Raw genomic sequence first — 23,022 nt, forward strand, 5'->3', positions numbered from 1 at the left:
GCAGTCCAGAGCTGGCATGTTGCTGGAGAAGCTGACGGCCACAAACTACAGTATCTGGTCGGTCTGCATGCAACACTTCCTGAAGCGTGAGGGCCTGTGGAAAGTGGTGGAAGATCCACCACAGCCCCCTGAGGAGGATGAGAAGGGTGAGAAAGCCTTGGCTACGATCATCCTTGGAGTGGACGATAGCCAGCTGGTCTACGTAGCAGATAAGGTGACGGCAAGTGAGGCATGGAATGCGCTCAAGGCTGTCCATGTGCGAGAGACAGCTGGCTCGCTGATAACACTGACCAGGAGAATGTACTGGTGTTGGAAGAAACCCGGGGACTCCCTGGTAAACCACCTAAAGTTCCTAACAGGCTGTTTCTAGGAGCTAGCCTTAAGAGGGAGGCCTGTGGGGGAAGAGGACAAAGTCTTTATAGTCCTGAGTTCCCTTGACGACAGCTATGATATGCTAGTCAATTCCCTCGAGTTGGTAGAGACTGATAAACTGACTCTGGAATACGTTACCGGACGGTTGTGTGCAGAGGAGGACAGGCGTGCAGAGAGAAAGACGACCTCAGCCCAGCTGTTGGAGCATCCCAGAGGGAACAACAGCCGGGAAAAGCAGAGGTGTTGGGAGCCGGAGAAACAGCCAGGAGGAGCTGCTGCAGACCAGCCGGTGGCCAACAAAGTAAAAAGGTGATTTTTCTGCAAGTCCAGTGGTCATCTGCTTCGGAGCTGTCCGAGAAAACAACAAAAACAGCAGAAGCACAGGAGGCAGCAGAGAGAGTCTACCGCTTGGGTGTCTGCAGATGGCCAAGAAAATGAAGAGCTGTGGGTTCTGGACAGCGGAGCTTCTCAAACTTTTTGTAAAAGAAAAGCATTGCTGACTGATGCTAGGCCTTCAGACAAAAAGCATGTAAGTCTTGCTACAGGCCAGAAAGCTAATGTGGTCTGTGAGGGTGAGATTGTGTTCCCACAGCTGGGACACACATTCAGGAATGTGTTGTGTGTGCCTAGTATGCAAAACAATCTCCTGCGTATTCCTGACTTGGCAAAAACAGGCTTTGAAGTAAACTTCATGGGAGATCAGTGCCAGATAAAGCAAAATGGGGCAGTGTTGGCAAATGCTAACCTTAGAACTAATATGTATGTACTATGGTGTGAGTCTAAGGTTGCGAATGTGCAAAATGTCCCAACCCACGATATGTGTATTCATGTCCTGCACAGGCGTCTGGCTCATGCTAGCTTTAAGGTGCACCCAGGTACTCTGTCTGACTGTATGAACTGCTTCTGTAGATATTTGTATATAAAGCTCACAATAAATAATACTGCACTGGAGAACCTGGAACTCTGAGCATTTTTGCTAAAGTGCTGCGAAGAATTCGCGAAAGGCTGGGATCCAATCATATGGGAGCCAGCCTTTTCCCACTGCTGGAAACAGGAAGCTGAGTTTGAGTGTCTTGAAGCCCATGACACCTTTGGCTGTTCTCCAACTGGAGCACTCACAGGCCAGTGTTTCCCAGTTGTCAGTGTATATACTACATTTTTTAAGATTTCCCTTGAGACAGTCTTTAAACCTCTTCTGTTGACCACCCCAGCATTACATTTTCCATTTTAAAGTTCGGAATAGAGTAGTTGCTTCCATAGACATCTGAAGGCAGCCTTGTATAGGGGAAGCATTTAATGTGTGATGTTCTGATATTCAAAACTTGCTACACACACTCCAGCTGGCAAGATGTTCACACTAGGGCTGGCCCACCCATGAAGCAAGGTGAGGCATGGAAGATGGAGCAAGCCTGTTTTATCCTACTCCAGGGGGTACAATCTGAACCAATGGCTTCAAGTTACAAGAGATTCCAGCTAAACATCTGGAAAAACTTTCTGAAGACAGTGGAACGAACTTCCTTGGATGTGGGTGGCCTCTCCTTCTTTGGAGAGCAGAGGTTAAGCAGAGGTTAGATAGCCATCTCCATGAATGATTTAGTTGAGATTCCTGCATTGCAAGGGGTTGAACTAAATGACCCTCAGGGTCCCTTCCAACTCTACATTTCAGCAATTCTATGATTCTAAATGGGTGCTGTCTTGAGCAGCAAGATTACACATATATGGGTAGCAATGCAATCATTAAGTCAGTGTTTCTCAAACTTGGGTCCCCAGCTGTTTTTGAACTAGAATTCCCATCACCACTGACCACTAGTCCTGCAAGCTACGGATTGTGGGAGTTGTAGTTCAACAGTAGCTGGAAATCCAAGTTTGAGAAACACTGCATACAGCACATATACACAACTTATATCTAAAGAGTAAAATAAATCCCCAATGAACAAAAAAAACCCCCATAAAGCGTGGGTGTAACAATATGCCACAGACACATGCTAAAAAAAGAGAGAACAAGGGAGACGGTTAGTTTGAATCCAACTATACCCTATAGAGAAGAGGGAAACTTCCTATGTGAGTGAATAATGCAAAGACCATTTGGTTGCCTATACTATTCCTGAATCATATATCTACTCTTGGAAGATTTAATTATCTACAGTGGTGCCCACAAGACGAACGCCTCGCAAGACGGAAAACCCGCTAGACGAAAGGGTTTTCCGTTTTGGAGGCGCTTCGCAAAACAAATTTCCCTGTGGGCTTGCTTCGCAAGACGAAAATGTCTTGCGAGTTCCTGCGGGTTTCCCCCCCTTTCCCCCCCTTTTCCTAAGCCCTAAGCCGCTTATCAGCTGATCCGCTAAGAGCCACTAAACCGCTAATAGCGCCAATCCGCTAAGTTGTCAATGGCCTTGCTTCGCAAGATGTAAAAACCGCTATACGAAGAGCCTCATGGAACGGATTAATTTCGTCTTGCGAGGCACCACTGTATTTGAAGTCTGGTTACTACTTACAGGGGAGTTATAGTTAATATAAGGCAAATATAAGATTATGATGCTGATCCTTACTGTAAGTATTAGGATTAAGATATCAGCTAATCCAAGCAGATGCTGGTCCCAAATACCTGAAAGACAGATTGGAGTCCGTTTCTCCATTACAGATACCCAACATTTGGGCCCAAGTTTAAAACAGCCCCGAAAGTGCACACACCATCTGTGTGCTCTGCTATCCAAGTGATGTTGGCTCCCACTCCTGCTACTATAAGGTGTGACAGCAAAAGACACTAATGAAAATGGTGCCTAATGATCCTCTTCATGGCTGCTTTCATTTCACTATTCCTGAGACTGTAGATGAAGGCATTCAGCATAGGGGTCACCATGGTAAACATGACAGCAGCCGCAATTTTCTTGGGATCTAAGTTGTTGGAACGTGGCTTGAAATAAACCCAGCTCACAGAGCCATAAAACAAGACAACCACAGCAATGTGGGACCCACACGTGGAGAAAGCCTTTTTCTTGCCAGAGTTGGATGGAATCTTCAGGATGGTGTAGAAAATACCCATATAGGAGATGACGACCAGCACAAACGGCCCCAGGATCTCCACCGACCCTTCAGTCGGAATCAGCATTTCTATGACACTGCGGCCTGAGCAAGAGATCTCCAATACAGAGGGAAGATCACAGAAGAAATGTGGGATCTCTCTAGAGTCACAGAAAGAAATGTTGGTCATCAAAATGGTATAAAGCAGAGAGTGGGCAATAGGGATAGCCCAGGACACTGCTGCGAGGAGGTGGCACCGCTTACGGCTCATCAGGGCAGAATAACGCAGGGGGAAGCAGATGGCCACATAACGGTCGTAGGCCATGGAAGCCAACAGGAAGCTGTCTGAATTGCCAAAACACATAAAAAAGTACATCTGGACCAGGCAGGCATGATAGGAGATGGTCCATTTCTGAGACAACAAGTTTTCTAGCACTTTGGGGATGGTGGTGGAGATGAAGCCCAAGTCAGCTAAGGCAAGGTGGCTGAGGAAAAAATACATAGGAGCGTGGAGGAGTTGTAAATCAGAACGGATCAAGAAGATGATTGTTGCATTCCCCAGAAAGGCCAGCAGGTACATGGAGAGGAATAGCAGGAAGAGGAGCCGTTGAAACTCTGGCTGGATTGGGAAGCCACGGAGGAATAATTCAGAGAAGTCTGTTGCATTCCTAGGACTCATTAGGCTAAAGAAGAAGAAGAAATGGTTAGGTTAGTAAATTCTCCACCCTCACAAAAAATCAGAACTGTGGGAGAGAAAGAGAGATTTCTGGAGAAAAACGCAAAGGAACCTGGCTTGGAAAGTTCTCCTCCTTTGGGTGTCGGGGCAGAAGGCCCCTAAAAAATCAAGATGTCCTTAAAAATTTACTCCTGGAATGTTAATGGTTTAAATTCTCCGAAAAAAGACCCCAAGTTTTTCATGATTTGGCAAAACACAATTTGGATATAATTTGCCTACAAGAAACACATGTTACTAGACTGCATAGAAAAATCTTACAGAATAAAAAACTTGGACAAGATTTCATCTCATCAGACAAGGTAAAAAAAAAGAGGAGTGGTTTTTTTATAGTAAAGAAAAATGGAACCCCAAGTGTTGTTTAAGGATGAGGAAGGGAGATACATTGCTGTAGAAATTACAGCACAAGGCGATAAATACCTTCTATTGGGAATTTATGCACCAAATGATGGAAAAGTGGGAAAGATACAAAAATATATTGGAACCAAAAGTTCCGTTCTGGTTGTCCCCGTTGGAGGTAATGAGTGTTAAGAAAATTAATATGAGGAAAAAATGGGGTACGTATGGTGAATTGGTGATTAACGAAGGAGGGAAATGGAAATTGAAGCCATATGAACAAGTTAAAGAGCTTATGTATGATTGGCTGCATTACCGTCAGGTAAATGAAATATTTAAAAAAAGATTTGAAGGAAAAAGGTTTTGTGGAAAAGGAATCGATTTTCCAAAAAGAAATAATAAACAATGAGTATAAAATTCTGTCAAAAATGTATAAGATATTGCTGGAATGGCATACTAAGGATGAAGAGGTTAAATCGGTAATGATACAATGGGCAAAGGATTTTGGGTATAATATTCAATTTGAGGAATGGGAAAAATTGTGGAAAGAGAATATAAAATTTACGGCATGTACGTTATTGAAAGAGAATGTAATGAAAATGTTTTATAGATGGTATATGACCCCTGTAAAATTAGCGAAGATGTATAAGGTTGATAACAAATGCTGGAAATGCAAAGATAAAGAAGGGACGTTCTTTCATCAGTGGTGGGAATGTAAGAAAGTTAAAGGTTTCTGGGAAATGATATATAATGAGATGAAAAAAATATTAAGATATACTTTTGTGAAAAAACCAGAAGCTTTTCTTTTAGGTATTGTAGGAAAGGACATAAGAAGAAAGGACTATGGGGACTTCCGGCTTAGCGCAATCGGCTAATGGCGGATTCCCTCCGAGCTCCGGAGGGAATCTGCTCAACGGGGGCTCGGTCTTGCCGTGCCGGCGACACGGGGACCCTTTAAAACCACGGGCGCGAATGCCCGGGGACGTGGTGACTCGGCGGACACCGTTAGCGCCCTCCCGACCCGCGAAGGAGCCTTTTTAAAGGCTACGGAACGGGTGCCGGGGAGCGGTGTGGTGCTGTGAGTCCTCTGCCCCCCCCCGCTGAGTGAAGCCGCAAGCCATTTGCCGGACAGCGCTGACTTCTTCCGTCTAAAATTCGGACTTAAATTTAAGAACAACAACCCGTGAGTAATTTGGAACCGAACTTTTTAAATTATTTCGTTTATGGATCTGGTACGAGCGGGGGGAGGTGAAAAGAGGAAGTCTGCCTCACCCCCATTGTAAACAGTCTAACAGCAAGGATCTGCCAACTAAGGTTGTGAGAAGAGTCGTCGGTTATCTTTGGTGATTGGATAAAAGATATTAATTCCACGGACTTTAAAAGATCAAGTTATCGTGCTGGAGGGCAAGAGCTTATATGTTTTGATTAAGTACCACTTTTCTAGAGACCGGGAGTAACTCGTGAAAGAGCCTGTGGTGGACTTACAGGAAGCCTTTGACAGCTGTCAGATTAGCTGTCAAAGTTTGGAAAGAACTGAAAGTTTTAACTTTAGCCGGTTATTTTGATATAAAGTAACTTAAAGCAAAGGAAGATTGATACAAACAACATTGACTTTTGGGTCGGAAGTGAAAGGAATATTAAGTAACAAGAATCCCTCTAGAGGGGATTCACGGACACTACAAGATAGAAATACGTCGGGAAATACGAGCAGAGCTGCAAGATCTGGTCGTTCTCATGAGAAAGCTGCAAGAGACGTATGAGCAAGGTCATGTTTGGTCTACAAGCCCTTCAAAGTCGAAACCTACAGAAAATATAGCTACTGAGATGGAAAAGGGCCTGATACTCAAAACACGGGCAGCTGGACAAGAAATGAAACTAAAGAAAGAAGAGGAGGAAAAGACACTTGTTAAACAAGGGACGGCCGAAGTGATACAGAAGACAAATGAGAGCCGAGGACTTATCAAGATGATTTCAAACCCGACCAGAGTGAAAGTTGGACTAGCTGGGATGTATGAACTTAAGAAACAAAGACGGAGCTTCACATTTAAACAACTTGACTTGGTTGAAAAAATCACTGACAGTATTGAGAAAGTACTTTTTCGAGTTTGGGTATTTAACATAAAAGATTTCCAAAGAAGCCGGCTGAGAGGGACTGAAGGGGACTTGAGAGCCTCGGACGTAAGGGCACCGGGCTAAAAAGATAGACTTACGGATTTAGGTTTGGGGTGGAAACCGGGGATGGAAAAGGAGGGCTTGGGAGCCCGAAGGGGGCCTGATTTTCACTATGTAGTGTAAAAATCCTCTTTTTTTTTATGTCATTCATTAGTAATAAAATGGGGAATTCGTGGATGGGAACCAGGGACAACCTTAGGAAAAGTATTTTTATTTTGTTTTTGATTTTTTCTGTTCTCTTATCTTTCGTATATATGAATAAGGTATATAGTTTAAGTGTCATTGATTAGACTAAAGTAAATATAACATTGAAATAATGGCTAAAATAAGTGATGATATTAAGGTAAAAACCTGCTGAACAAATATGGGAAATGGAATACAAGAAGGGGAGGCGTGGGGAAGTCCAGAAAAGAAGCTATTGAAAATGGGATTTAAAAGGTGGAATCTCTTTTTCTTTTCTTTTTTTCTTTTTTTCTTTTCTTTTTTTCCTTTTTATGTATGTATTTTTGCTATTTGTACCTTTTAGAAATGATAATAAACATTATTTAAAAAAAAAGAAAAAAAAGAAAGGACTATAAGCTTTTCCAATATGCTGTAACGGCAGCCAGAATCCTGTTGGCCCAGAAGTGGAAACAAGAGGAGATACCGACGATAGAAGAATGGAGATTAAAATTGATAGACTATGCGGAACTGGACAAATTAACTGGGAAAATCAGATTTACTAAAGACCAAAAGTTCATCGAGGACTGGGGAAAATTGGTGGACTATCTGAAAAACATTTGTGGTATAAATACAACGTTAGTGGGATTTCAAGAGGCACTGTAAAAATACAAATAAGTATTGTTTATTAAAAAAAAACGGGAGTAAGGAGGAATAATGGCAATATGAAAAAAGGGAATGTGTATCAAAGGTATAAATATGGATGATTGTCAGAGGCGCTGAAGGAAGTTCAAAACAGGTATAATATATTGTATTCGATTTAAAATGTATAACTGGATGAAAATCAATAAATTTATTTATATATATATATAAAAAAGGAAAAGTGGAATTTTTTAGAAACTTGGACTTAAAGCTCAATGAATATCTGGATTATAAAATAATACTAATGGGGGATTTGAATGGAGTAGTCTCTACACTTATGGATAAATCACAAGAGCAAAAAGTACAAAATGCAGGCAGACTTCCAAAATTGTTTTTTGACAAGGTGGACAAATAAGATCTGTCAGATATATGGAGACTACGAAATCTTACAGAGGAAGATTACACTTTTTTCTCAAATTCGTCCCAAACATTTTCAAGAATCGATTACTTATGGATTACCAAAGATTTAGCTCCAAGGGTATCAAAAATTCAAATATGTCCTAGGACATGCTCTGACCATAATGCAGTGTTATTGGAAATGAAATTGTATCTACAGGGTTCCTTCAGATGGAGGATGAATGATGGGCTGTTGAGGAATGAACAGGTGGTGGGAAAGGCCCAAAAGACTCTAAAAGATTATTTTGAACTAAACATAAATACAGAGGTAGAAACAAGAGTCATTTGGGATGCTAGTAAAGCTGTTATGAGAGGTTTCCTCATACAACAGAATGCCATAAAGAAAAAGATACAAAAGGAAAAAAAGGAAAAAAATCTATGTCAAATACAAAAAGACATCAAAGCTTTGCAGACTCAATTTTCTCAAATTATAAATCAAGAAATAGAATGGAAAATAAAATTAATGAAACAGAGAAATTTTGAATCTGCAAATAAATGTAGGAAATTGTTGGCTTGACAATTAAAAAAGAGACAGAAACAAAACACGATTACAAATATTGTATCAGAGGGAAAATAATAATAATTTATTATTTGTACCCCGCCCATCTGGCTGGGTTTCCCCAGCCACTCTGGGCGGCTTCCACAGAGACAAAAAATACACTAAAATGTCACACATTAAAAACTTCCCTGAACAGTGCTGCCTTAAGATGTCTTCTGAATGTCAGGTAGTTGTTTATCGCTTTGACATCTGATGGGAGGGCGTTCCACAGGGCGGGTGCCACTACCGAGAAGGCCCTCTGCCTGGTTCCCTGTAGCTTTGCTTCTCGCAATGAGGGAACCACTAGAAGGCCCTTGGCGATGGACCTCAGCGTCCGGGCAGAACGATGGGGGTGGAGACCTCCTTCAGGTATACTGGGCCGAGGCCGTTTAGGGCTTTAAAAGTCAACACCAACACTTTGAATTGTGCTCGGAAACATACTGGGAGCCAATGTAGGTCTTTCAAGACCAGTGTTATATGGTCTCGGTGGCCACCCCCAGTCACCAGTCTAGCTGCCGCATTCTGGATTAGTTGTAGTTTCTGGGTCACCTTCAAAGGTAGCCCCACGTAGAGCGCATTGCAGTAGTCCAAGCGGGAGATAACTAGAGCATGCACCACTCTGGTGAGACAGTCCGCGGGCAGGGAGGGTCTCAACCTGCATACCAGATGGAGCTGATAAACAGCTGCCCTGGATACAGAATTGACCTGCGCCCCCATGGACAGCTGTGAGTCCAAAATGACTCCCAGGCTGTGCACCTGGTCCTTCAGGGGCACAGTTACCCCATTCAGGACCAGGGAGTCCTCCACACCAGCCCGCCCCCTGTCTCCCAAAAACAGTACTTCTGTCTTGTCAGGATTCAACCTCAATCTGTTAGCTGCCATCCATCCTCCAACCGCCTCCAGGCACTCACACAGGACCTTCACTGCCTTCACTGGTTCTGATTTGAAAGAGAGGTAGAGCTGGGTATCATCTGCATATTGATGGACACCCAGTCCAAACCCCCGATGATCTCTCCCAGCGGCTTCATATAAATGTTAAAAAGCATGGGGGAGAGGACGGAAACCTGTGGAACCCCACAAGTGAGGGCCCAGGGGTCTGAACACTCATCCCCCCCCCACTTTCTGAACACGGCCCAGGAGGAAGGAGCGAAACCACTGTATAACAGTGCCTCCAGCTCCCAGCCCCTCTAGACGGTCCAGAAGGATGTTATGGTCGATTGTATCAAAGGCCACTTAGAAATCCAGCAGAACTAGGAAACAGCTCTCACCTTTGTCCCTAGCTCACCGGAGATCATCAACCAGCGCGACCAAAGCAGTTTCAGTTCCATGATGAGGCCTGAATCCCGATTGGAAGGGATCCAAGTGGTCCGCATCCTCCAGGCGTGCCTGGAGTTGTTTAGCAACCACTCGCTCAATCACCTTGCCCAAGAATGGAAGATTTGAGACTGGGCGATAGTTGGCCATACTGGCCGGGTCGAAATATGTTTTTTTAATGACCGCCTCTTTCAGTGGATCTGGGAATGTTCCCTCACAGAGGGAAGATTTTAACCCTGCAGAGCCCATCGCCCAGCCCTTCCCGGCTTGCTTTTATTAGCCAGGATGGGCACGGATCAAGGAGACAGGTGGTTGGTTTCACGCGTCCAAGCAGCCTGTCCACATCCTTGGGAGTAAGGGATTGAAATTGATTCCATGCAACTTTCCAGCTAGGAGATTGATCTGGCCGGCCACAAATTGTCATGCAGATCTTTTTTTGGTTGGAAGATTAAATAAGAAGAGTTTGTTTTAAGAGCCTCTGTGCGTTTTATGTTGAGCTTAGGGGTCTGCTCTTGTTGTCGCCAATTCCCTTTGGTACTATGGTGTTCTGTTGATGCCTGCTTGTTATTAACTGATAAACTGCGGACCTCTTTGGATAACTGGGTTATCTGAGAGGCAATACCTCTAATTTGTTGGAAGATATGCTCAACCGTTCTTGCAACTAGAGTTAATTGGGTGCTCTCCCTACTTGTTATTCCTTCCTCTCTGAGCGGCACAGAATCAACTTGCCCCATTGCTGGATCCAGTTCCATGCTCTCACCTTGAATACTCTCCCCATACTCACAATCATCTTCAAGAGGAGAAAACTGGTTTTTTGTTGGAACTATAAAAGCAGATTTGTTAAAAAAGTCCTCTATTTTAGATTGTTTGGGAATCGGTGAGAGAGCTACATCCTCTGGGTCCCTGTGGCGTTTACTAGCAGGCATAGCGTCACCGTGGGGAGTAAACAAGGAGAGGTTTCCCCAACCAAAAAAGAGAGAAATAATAGGAAGTGCTCAGTTTGTTCAATTTAAGAGCTTCTCTGTGTGGAGACTGCCACGAGTTTCAGGAACAAAGTATAGAATGGAGTTGGCGGTTAATAGCTAGCAGCTGGTGGCCTGCCCAGGATGCTTCATAGAACTTGCCCAAGATGTTTCTCATAGCATAGACAAGAAGGTGCTGTTAGAATCTCAGTAGGCTGGTAAGTTTAAAAGTAGAGAAGTAAAAAAGGAAAAATTACTTCCCTGGGTGGCCGTCAGTGCTAATTACAGTCCTGTTATCTGCGGAGCTCCGAAGCCTGCTTGCTAAGCCGTCGCCATCTTGGGTTCCTCCCTCCATGCAAATTGACCAGACAGGGCTCTACCACTCTCCCGCCCCAGCCCTGCTCCCACGGTGGTGTCTAGCTCCTTCTGAGTATGAGTGATTTTATCTGCAAAAAACTTTGCAAAATCGTTGCAGGAGATCTTGGGGTCTTTACAAGGCCCCGGTGGTAAAGGTGGTTCGGTTAAAATGCGAACCACCTGAAAGAGTCTCCTGCTACTATTTTCTGCAGATGCAATAGAGGCGGTGAAGAAAGTCTTCTTCGCCGTCACTATCACCACTTGGTAGGCTCGACGTTGAGCTCTAACCCGTGTCCGGTCAGATTCGGAATGAGTTTTCTGCCACCGACGCTCTAGCTGTCTCAGTGATTGTTTCATCACCCTCAGCTCCAAAGAAAACCACGGGGCTGTCCGGGCTCCATGCAATCGGAGAGGGCGCTTCAGAGCCAGACAGTCGATAGCCCTGGTTAACTCCACATTCCAGCGGGCCACCAGGGAATCAGCTGAAAGGCCATCAACATGGGATAAAGCATCCCCTAGCACTCTCTGGAAACTATTTGGATCCATTAAGTGGCGGGGGCGGACCTTTCGAATTGATCCCACCTCCCTGCAGAGGGGAAGGGTCGCAGAGAAGTCCAGTTGCACCAGGAAGTGATCTGACCATGGCACTTCTTTTGTTTCATTTTTACTTAGTGTCAGATCACCCACGTCACTAGAGGTGAACACCAGGTCTAAGGCATGTCCATGACTATGAGTTGGGCCAAACTTATTCAGGGACAGCCCCATGGAGGCCATGCTTTCCACGAAGTCCTGAGCAGCCCCTTGTAAGGTTGTGTCGGCATGGATGTTAAAATCCCCTAGGACAACCAAACTAGGTGTCTCCAGGAGAATATCCGCCACGACCTGAAGCAGCTTGGGCAGGTAATCCTTGGTGCAGTGGGGAGGTCAGTACACCAAAAGGAATCCTGTACTGCCCCTATTGCCCAACTTCCAGAACATGCACTCAGAAAACTGGGGCTTCCCAGTAGGACGCCTGATGCAAGCTAATGACTTATTAAAAATCACTGCAACCCCCCTTCCCTGCCCACATGACCTGGGTTGCTGTGCATAAGAGAAACCTGGTGGGCAAGCGGCGGCAAGGACAGACCCATCTGCTTCATCCAACCAGGTCTCTGTCACACATGCCAGGTCAAATCCTCCATCCACAATCAGGTTGTGGATGGCAGTGTTTTTATTTATCATTGACCTGGCATTACACAGCAACACCTTCAGGTCATGTGGGTTTCCCCTGTTGATTCAAGTATCCCTCCGGTCAAGGCCAGATACTGAAACCTGACCAAGATAATTCAGATGTAAAGAATTACAGACCAATTTCACTACTAAATGTAGATTATAAAATATTTGCAAATATTCTGGCAAATAGACTGAAAAAGGTTTTAACAGAATATATACCGTATTCTTCGCCCTATAGGACACACTTTTCCCCCTCCAAAAATGAGGGAGAAATGTGTGTGCGTCCTATGGGGCGAATGCAGGCTTTCGCTGAAGCCTGGAGAGCGAGAGGCATCGGTGTGCACCGACCCCTCTCGCTCTCCAGGCTTCAGGAAGCTATCCGCAAGCCTTGGGAGCCCAGCGGGAGTGCCCGCCGGGCTCGCAAGGCTTGCGGGCAGTAGCCTGCAGCCCGAAGCATGGGGTGCACTCCGGAACGCGCCCCGTGCCTTGCGCAGATGTCCGCAAGCCTTGCGAGCCCGGAGGGAGTTCCCGCCGGGCTCACAAGGCTTGCGGGCAACAGCCTGTTCTGGGGGCTGGGGTCGGGGGAAGCTTGGGCTTCCCCCGCCCCAGCCCAGCAAGATCCAGGAGCGATGGCAAGGTTGCGCAACCTCGCCATCGCTCCCGGACCCCCAGCCCCGAGGCTAAAAACGAAGCCAGGACAGCTAGTGGGATCCATCCTGCTCGCTGTCATGGCTTCTTTGCTCTTTGGAGCTCGGGGGGGGGGATAAATTTTTTTCTTTATTCCCCCCCCCAAAAAAAAAAATAAGTGCGCCCTATGGGCTGGTGCGCCGTATAGGGCGAAAAATACAGTACATAAAGACCAGGCAGGCTTCCTGCCTGGAAGGTATATGAAAGGAAACCAGAAGTCTTTCTGCTAGGAATAGTAGGAAATGAGATAAAAAGAAAAGACGGTAAATTTTTTCAATATGCAGTAGCAGCAGCAAGAGTGTTACTGGCCCAGAAATGGAAACAACAAGAAATACCAACTGTGGAAGAATGGAGAATGAAACTGTTAGACTACGCAGAGCTAGATAAACTGACAGGGAAGATTAGATACTTAAGAGACCAAAAGTTCATCGAGGACTGGGGGAAATTTGCGGAATATCTGGAACATATAAGTGAGGGACAGATAATGCTAAAGGGATTTAAAGAAGCACTGTGAAAAAGCAAGAAGTATTGTCTAAAGGGAATAGGAAAAAAGAGATAAATAATGTCAATATTAACTTGAGAAATGCGTAATCTAAATAATAACGATGGATGATTTACGGAACAGCTGAAGGAAGTCCTAAAAAAGAAATAAGTTGTGAAAAACTTGATGTGAAATCAATATGTTTTTTTTTTTTGATGTTAATTAATAAAAAAATTATATGCAAAAAAAAGGAAGACATATGAAAGAAAACATCAGAAATATAGTGGACATTTTGGAAAGATTAGAGGCTAAAAGAGATAGCAAAGCATTATTAATGTTTATTGATGCAGAGAAAGCCTTTGACAATATTTCTTGGTTTTTCATGGAAAAAAATCTGGAAAGTATAGAGGTTGGCCAAATTTTTTAAAATAGTATTAAGGTGATCTATTCTGAACAAAAGCTAAAATTAATGTTAATAATGTGGTATCGGAGGAAATTAAATTTGAGAAAGGAATCAGGCAAGGATGCCCACTTTCCCCTCTATTATTTATTTTGGTCCTGGAGGTATTGCTGAATATGTTGAGGAAAGAAGAGAAAGTAAAGGGCATTATAGTAGGATCCAAGAAATATAAATTAAAAGCCTTTGCTGATGATTTGGTTATAACCTTACAGGATCCAGAGACCAGTGCATTGAAAGCACTGGAGATGATTCAGGAGTATGGGCAGCTGGCTGGTTTTAAATTAAATAAGAGCAAAACCAAAGTATTGGATAAAAATTTAGATAAAGATGAAAGAAAAACCCTTGTAGAAAAAACAGGCCTGGTATTCACGAAGAAGATTAAATATTTGGGTGTGAATTTAACAGTGAAGAATTTGAATTTATATAAAGATAATTATGAGAAAGTATGGAATGAAATAAAAAGAGACTTAGAGATTTGGTCAAATTTAAAATTCTCACTTATGGGTCAAATATCAATGGTTAAGATGAATGTATTGCCGAAAATGTTGTTTTTGTTTCAAACTTTACCCATTATTGATAATGTCAAATGTTTCAAAGACTGGCAGAAGGCCTTGTCCAAATTTATTTGGCAAGGGGAAAAAATGAGAATTAAGTATAAATTACTTACGGATATAAAAGAAATAGGGGATTTTCCCCTGCCTGATTTAAAAATATATTTTGAAGCTGCGGCCTTCTGCTGGATTAAAGATTGGATTAATTTAGAAAATGAAGATATTTTGGATTTAGAGGGATTGGACAATAGTTTGGTTGGCATGCATATCTTTGGTATGACAAAATAAAGGCCCATAGTGGTTTTAAGACCCATATAATTAGGAAGGCACTTTATAATGTGTGGAGTAGATATCAGGATCTTTTGGTAAGAAAAACACCCAAATGGATTTCACCAATGGAAGCACAGGCACAAAAAAAGCTAAATATGGAAAATAAGTGGTTGAGATATTCTGATTTACTGATAGAAGATGGTGAGGGATTTAAATTAAAACCATTTGAACAAATCAAAGATAAAGTGAATTGGCTTCAATATTACCAAATTAATGAACTATTTAAGATTGACAAGAAAAAAGGTTTTGCAACTGAAAAAACCAAATTGGAAACAGAGTTGTTAGATACTAATGTTAAGAACATGTCTGAGATGTATAGTTTGTTACTGGAGTGGCATACAAAAGATGAGCAAGTAAAGTCGGTTATGATTGATTGGGCACAAGATGTGGAACATAATATAATGATGGAGGACTGGGAAAGACTTTGGAAGAAAGGGGTTAAGTTTACTGCATGTACAATGTTAAAGGAAAATATTATGAAAATGATGTATAGATGGTACTTAACCCCTGTTAAACTGGTGAAGATCTACCACAACTGTGATAATTTATGCTGGAAATCTAAAGAAAAGGAAGGTACCTTTTATCATATGTGGTGGGCTTGCTCCAAGGTAAAAGACTTCTGGGAAAAAAATTATAATGAATTAAAAAAAATGATGAAATATACATTTATGAAAAAACCAGAAGCCTTTCTCCTTGGAATAACAGGTTCTGAATTGCCCCCCAAAAGATGTAAAAGTATTTTTGTATGCCACAAATGTTGCACGGATTTTACTAGCCAAAAAATGGAAAACACAAGAACTACCAACGGTATAAGAATGGCAGATGAAGATGATGGAGTTTATGGAGCTGGCTGATCTCACCGGGGAAATCCGCGACCAGAAAGAAGAGGAACACCAAGAAGATTGGAAGAAATTTAAAGACTATTTGAATAAATATTGTAATATTAAAGATATGTAACCACTTGAAAGAACTACCGGTAATTAGGCCTAGGATTAAATTAGGATTAAATAAATAAATAAGAAAATGTACGATAGAAAAGTTAGGAAATTTGATTGACTGTAATACGGTTTTATGAAATAATGATATTGGAAACTGCTACATTTAATTACAAGGAAATTCAGATGGAAGAGATTAGAGGAAGTCAATTAATATGTTTATGAAGATGGATTTTAATGTAACTAATCAAGTCTTAGTTTATGTGGTTATATATGGGAACTTTGAAGTATTTTATGTTTCATATTCTTTCTTTTTTATTCTTTTTCTCTTATTATTTATTCTCTGTTTTGTTATGCTTTTGTATGAAAAATAATAAATTTTATTGTGGGGGGGGGAAGCATTTAAAGCACATCTGAAAAACATAGTAAGTCTCTCCCCCCCCCCACCCCAAGAATTCTGAGAACCATACTTTGCTAAAGGTGCTGGGAATTGCTTCTCTATGAGTGGTAAAATACAGATCCCAGAAGTCTTTGGGGATAGGCATGTACTTTAATTGTACTGAGTGAATTCAGCAGATACTGATTAGTAACCATTAAAAAATATTCAGTAGGTTTCTTGGATGCTAGAAGCTTTTAAGTGGGTAACACATTGTTTCACCAATCTATGAGCAGTGAGAGATTCCAGAGGTACCAGGCATGCTTACCAGGGTCTGTGTTTACTTATGGAACAATGAGGCCAAGTGGAGTCCGTGATCTCTTTATGATACAGGGTTTATTTACATATCTATGCAACCTGTGTCTAGATGGAGAGAGATCAGAGCATTCACATCCCAAGACGGTCCTGTTTCTTCCATTGCTGCAGCCTCAGATTCCAAGAGACTCCAGATATCATGTCTGACCTCTGCTGCAGCTTGAAACAGACTGCCTGCTTCATGCTTTGCCCCCCCCCCCCATGCTCCAGCTTCAAAAAGTGACAATTCTTTCCTGTTTGCTGACCTCACTGCCCACTGCAGTTCTGCTCCCCCCTCCTGAAACTCTGTCCTTTTTTCTCTGCTAATCATCTCTTACCTCAGCGAGGACTTTCCCCATTTTCTGTCCAGCCCAGACAGAAAATGGCCTTCTTAATGGGTGTTTCCTGGACATGGAAAAACCGCTTTAAACTCAAGCCCCCATTAGGCCCGGGAATTTAGGGGTTTCCTTACATTCTAACCCTTCACTGAATCCAGACATTTAGGGGAGTCTTGCTCCCACCCCAAAAACATAAGAATATTCACACTTACTTAAGTAAAAGCACTTCCTGTTTGCTCTCTTGCTCCTGTTAATGTGAAGAACAAAGGAAGTGGACTTGTTCTGCACAGGACGAAACTGGCCTCCTTCATCTGCTGAGGAGATTAGCTCTGTGTTTTCTGATGCAAGGGAAGCTTTTGTTCATCTCTACTTAAGGGTGGTGATCTCCAGGGTCCAAGGACGACTCAACCAGGTTCCCCCTCCAGAATTAATAGAATGCAATAGCATAAACTCTGGAGAACCATCATTCAGAGACCCAACCCATCATTCAGCTTAACAAATTAGCTTGTCCTCATTAATAAGTGTTAGAAAAGTTTTTCCCTTTGAGTATGGATGTTGGAGGATTCTGGTTTGCTCCACAACTGGGAACAAATATGAAATATACTTGGAGTCGAGTGTGAATTTCATGCTCTTTATTCAACTCATAGTAGCGATGAATGAAACTTGCCCCATAATATCTAGCTATATATACAGTGGTACCTCGGGATGCGAACGGGATCCGTTCCGGGACCCCGTTTGCATCCTGAATAGGACATAAGACGCGATGGTGCATCTGTGCGTGCGCGGGTCGCGTTTTGCTGCTTCTGCGCATGCGCGTGACGTCATTTTGAGTGTCTGAGCATGCACGAGCGGCAAAACCCAGAAGTAACGTGCTCCGTTACTTACGGGTTGCCGCGGAGTGCAACCCGAAGGCACTCAACCTGAAGCAAATTCAACCCGAAGGTAAAGGCTGTTCTCCAGCTGGAGCGCTCACCTCTTTTGCAGACCACCAGCATTATGCTTTCCATTTTTAAGTTTGGAATAGAGTAGTTGCTTCCATAGACATCTGAAGGCAGCCTTGTATCGGGAAGCATTTAATGTGTGATGCTCTGATATTCAAAACTTGCCACACACACTCCAGGTGGCAAGATGTTCACACTAGGGCTGGCCCACCCATGAAGCAAGGTGAGGCAATTGCCTCAGGCAGCTGCCACAATGGTTGGCAGTTGTGGCACACACCTTAAGAGACCAGATCTGCTAAACCCCCCCCCCCCCGCTTCTACATTGGCCTCTTGATGAATACGAGGCACAGCTGGTCTCTTCCAATACATATATTTATTCCCTCTCCTTCCTGGTCTAAATCTTCACTCATTCCTTCTTCATCAGAGGGGGACACCATTTTGTGTTCCACTTCACGTGCCCAAAGGTCTTGCACTGGCCCTGGCTCACGCATTACAAATATTTTAATTGTACAACTCTGAGAGGATTGGAAACTTTCCTGTGAAGTCACTGCATGCATCCATTTAAAATGGGTGTATACTTTTACCCTTATGCCCAACAAAGAATTTGCACACCAGGAAATAGAGGAAGATTGGTTTATTACACAGAAATGACAGCAGCGCCCAGCAATGCACGGAGGGAGCTGAAGAACAAAATAGGAAAAAGTCAGGGAACACCCAGCTACTGGAAATGAATTCAAATCTCCAGGGAATGATGAGCTGCACCAAGGGTCCTAGAAGGAGCTCGAGGATGTAGTCTCAGAACCTCTGTCTATAATCTTTGAGAATTCTTGGAGAACAAGTGAGGTCCCTGCTGTGTGAAGGGAGGAAGACCAGTCAGCTTGACACTGGTACCAGAAAAGGTCCTAGAACAAAGAATGATCGTACTTGATCAGTCTGTGAGCATTTAGAAAAGGATGCTGTGATTACCAAGACCCAGCATGGCTTTCTCAAAAACAAGTCATGCCAGACAAATCTCTTTTTATTTATTTATTTTATAGTGTTACAAGTGGATCAGGGGAATGCTGTGCATGTGGAGAGTCTTGATTTCAGTAAGGCTTTTGACAAAGTCCCCCTCTAGAGGAGATATGACAGCCATCTTCAAATACCTAAAGGGCTATCACATGGAAGATGGAGCAAGCTTGTTTTATCCTACTCCAGGGGGTACAATCTGAACCAATGGCTTCAAGTTACAAGAGATTCCAGCTAAACATCTGGAAAAACTTTCTGAAGACAGTGGAACAAACTTCCTTGGATGTGGGTGGCCTCTCCTTCTTTGGAGGTTCTTAAGCAGAGGTTAGATAGTAATAACGATCTAGTAATAACAGCTTTAGCTGAGATTCCTGCATTGCAAGGGGTTGAACTAGATGACCCTCAGGGTCCCTTCCAACTCTACATTTCAGCAATTGTAGGATGCTATGATTCTAAATGGGTGCTGTCTTGGGCAGCAAGATTACACATATATGGGCAGCAATGCAATTATTAAGTCAGTGTTTCTCAAACTTGGGTTCCCAGCTGTTGTTGAACTAGAATTCCCATCACCACTGACCACTGGTCCTGCAAGCTAAGGATTGTGGGAGTTGTAGTTCAACAATAGCTGGAAACCGAAATTTGAGAAAAACTGCATACAGCACATATACACAACTTATATCTAAAGAGTAAAATAAGTCCCCAGTGAACCAAAAAAACCCCTAAAGTAAGTAAGTAAGTAATTTTATTTACGGCCATAGGCCCATACAGGTAAAAACGACACATAAATAACAACTTGTGCACGTGGGGAAAACAGCCACTAAAGCACCACTATAACATTAAAATACTATAGAATAGAATGGCATACTACGCCTTAGTTAGCTTGTAGTGCTCCTTGGCGTCGCTTTTGGGTAAGGACAGCGACCAGGAACCTTGCCACTTTCAGGGTCGTATGAGTAGCCTTATCCTGCAAGATTTGGGCAAGGTGGAATTTTGGTGGGGTGCCCTCTAGTTTCTGTATGATTGATCCCAACAAATTTGCCCGTGGCACATTAAACAGGGGGCAAGTGAACATAATGTGCTGGAGCGACTCCGGTGTCTCCTTATCACCCTAAAGTGTGGGTGTAACAATATGCCACAGACACATGCTAAAAAAAAATGAGAACAAGGGAGATGGATAGTTTGAATCCAACTATACCCTATAGAGAGGGGGAAAACTTCCAGTGTGAGTGAATAATGTGAAGTGTTGGACAGCTGACTGGGTTCGGTACGTTTTCACTGCTCCAGAATTCCCAGCCAGTAGCAGAGCGGCGGTGCGTGCTTGATGTGTAAGTGAAGAGAGAGTCCATTCACTGTTTCTTTCTAATCTAAACAGCTTTATTTACACAGACAGATAAAATAACTGTGATGGCCTGGGAATCTGATTCAGAGGCTGAACCGGAGGAATCCCAGCCTGCACAGGAGTCCCCGCCTCCAGGGCCGGCTGAACTGGGGAGGGCTTTGATTCTGAAGCGCCTGCCCCTGTGCCAGATCCTCAGGAGCAGGCACCAGGTGAATCCACTCTGGCTCCAGAGGTGGTTGAGGACACAGTGCCTACAGGTGCGCCTCTCCCAGCCCTGTCAGGGGAAGGTGAGTCTCCCCCTGGGTCCAGTAACCCTCCAGCCTCTCCTGAGCTGCAGAGGCTCAGGGCAGAGAGGCGGAGGGAACTGGTTTCTCCCAGGAGGAGTGCTCACCTTAAGGCCAGGAGAGGCGGGTCTCCTGGGGGCCGGGACCGCCCCTGGCCTCAGAGAAGATAAAGGCCAGTCAGCCCGGTCCCAGGTTGCGGGAGCAACGTCGATGAAGAGCTGTTTCGGCCAGCACCCAGTCCTGTTTCTCCAGAGTTCCTGTCCTTGCCCGGCTCCTCACTTTGGACCCCGCTTTGCCCATGGAGTACTGTCTGCCGACCCTCGACTCAGGTCCTGGACCTCGCCCCACAGTAACCTCCCCCCGGGACCAGCACAATAACAAACACCGTCCGAGACAGCAGACATTGCGTGTGTCTCTCTTTTTTCTCTGTTGAGAAGTGAAAGTAACTCACAGACAAAGAACTCAGCTCCCGGATGTAGGAAGCTCCTCCCCAGATGCAGGACACATAGAGGTTAACCCTATAAGCACCAAACCTCACACCCCCTCTTGTCCTGTATCTGGGGAGGAGCTTCCTACATCCGGGAGCTGAGTAAGTATAACGACTTACCCCAAACAAAAACCTTCGCAGAACTCCCCATGACGCTGGAAGGTCAGCGGTTTCGTGAAACCATCTGCCAAGTTTTTAGCAGTGGGACAGTATTTCAGTTGTACTAATCCCGACCGAACATTCTGGCACACATTCTGAAACTGGATGTCTAGGTGTTTGGTTCTGGCCTTAAACTGCCCAGACTCCGCCAGCTTCAGAAAGGGTTGATTGTCCTCCCAAACCGTGATGGGCAAACAATACTCTCCGCAGATCTCTTGAACCAAGCACACATAGAACTCCAATTCCCTGCAAATCTCAGACAGCGCACTGAACTCAGCTTCAGTAGAGGAAAGCGCTATGAGACTTTGCTTCCGGGACTTCCACCCAACCAAAGAGTCCCCGAACTTCACCACCATACCAGACACGGACTTCCTGTCCGCCAGATTCGCCCAATCGCTGTCTACCCAGCACGTCAGCTTGACGTCACCCTTGGCTGACAGCTTGAGGCAAAAGTCTTTGGTATCTTGCAGGTAACGCAGCACCAGTTTGATACCATTCCAGGCTTGTACGCTTGAGTTTGTAGCTTCTCGGCTGAGCAGATTGGTAGCAAACGCTACATAAGGTCTGCTCCACTGGGACAGATACAACAGACTACCCAGAGCTGACTGAAAGAGCTCAGCATTTTCGAACACAGAGCGTTCTACTTGCTGACTGTCTTTCACGTAGCTAGTCTCCATGGGTGTTCTGACCCCTGCACGTTCAGACATCCTGAACTTCTGAAGCAACTGCTCAATTTTGCCTTTCTGACTGAGCAAGAAACTTCCATCTTCTGAAAATCTCCACACCTAGGAAGAACCTTACTGCACCCAGGTTCTTGAGCTTGAGCCGTTTACCAAGGTCTTTGGCAAACTTTTACACCTGTGCACGTGTCTTTGAGACATGGACTATATCATCAACAAAGATTAAAATCAACTCCTGTGACTCAGGCAGCTATCAGCTAGGATTCACTTGAAACCTAGCTTCTCTAAGGCTTCATTCAGACACAAATTTCAGTTTCTGGCTGATTGCCTCAACCCATAGATTGATTTAGGCAATCACCAAACGATGACTTGCCCCTTGGCCTCAAACCCTGGAGGAGGAAGCATGTACAACTCCTCCTGGAGGTCTGAGTTCAAGTAGGCTACATCCACATCAAAGTGATGCACCTTCCAACCTCTTTGTGCAGCTATGGCTAAGAGCATGCACAGTTTCACTTCTGGAAGTAGAAGCATACACCTCAGTGTAATGCAGCCCCTTCTGCTGCTTGAACCCTCTGGCTACTAACCTAGCCTTGTACTGCTGTTTTCCAGATTCTGTGGGTTTAAGGCGATAAACCCACCTGCTGCTCACAGTCTGTTTGCCAGCCGGCAATGTTGTGAGGGAAAACACACCTAGAGACTCCATTGAGCTCATCTCCTTCTGCATTGCCTCTTGCCATTTACTGGCTTCTTCTTGAGGCAACTTCTGAACATGAACATCCTCAAAACTTTCAGGTTCACACTAAGCCACCCCAACCCACACACTTGTGGCCTCAAACCTGTCAGGCGGTTTACCCTTTGTGGTTCGGATTGATCTCCTCAGCGTGAGCTCCGGTACCCGCTCTGACCCACTAGGGCCAGCTAGACCATCCCCAGCGTCAGAGAGCTCCCCCTCTGACCTGCTGCATCTTTTGAACCTTACAGCTGGACCTGTGGGCGAGGATGGTTCACTCTTTGGCTCTGTCTTGACAGCCTTTGGAGAGGTTCTAGGATGCGTCTGCTCTGGACTCTGTTCCTCAGCAGCAGGATCAGGCTCCACCTCCTCCTCATCATCTGTGTCACGAAAACTCTCCAAAACAGCATATGGGTTACCATGTATGTGCGTCCACCCACTTTGCTCACAAAACTCAGTACTGCTGCTCACTAGCAGCCTGGATTGATTACCTTCTGGATAGGCAAATCTCCACCCCTTGGTACCTGGTTCATACCCAACAAAGATCGTCTTCCTGGACCTTGGTCCACCCTTTCTGCGTTTGGCCTTTGGTATAAGTACCCAAGCCT

At 44.2% G+C, this 23,022-nt stretch overlaps 1 protein-coding gene across 1 annotated transcript; it reads right to left on the minus strand.

The window, feature by feature from the left end:
- Positions 1 to 3,124: 3,124 nt before the first annotated feature.
- LOC307206071 (olfactory receptor 1500-like) lies at positions 3,125 to 4,072 on the minus strand (the record flags this gene model as incomplete). Its single annotated transcript, XM_079958862.1, has 1 exon — positions 3,125 to 4,072. One exon carries the CDS (start codon positions 4,070 to 4,072, stop codon positions 3,137 to 3,139), a length of 936 nt encoding a protein of 311 aa, XP_079814988.1. The 3' UTR covers positions 3,125 to 3,136.
- Positions 4,073 to 23,022: the final 18,950 nt, after the last annotated feature.

This window comes from Podarcis cretensis (assembly GCF_951804945.1).
Source record: "Podarcis cretensis genome assembly, chromosome: 17".
NCBI classification, from domain to species: Eukaryota; Metazoa; Chordata; class Lepidosauria; order Squamata; family Lacertidae; genus Podarcis; species Podarcis cretensis.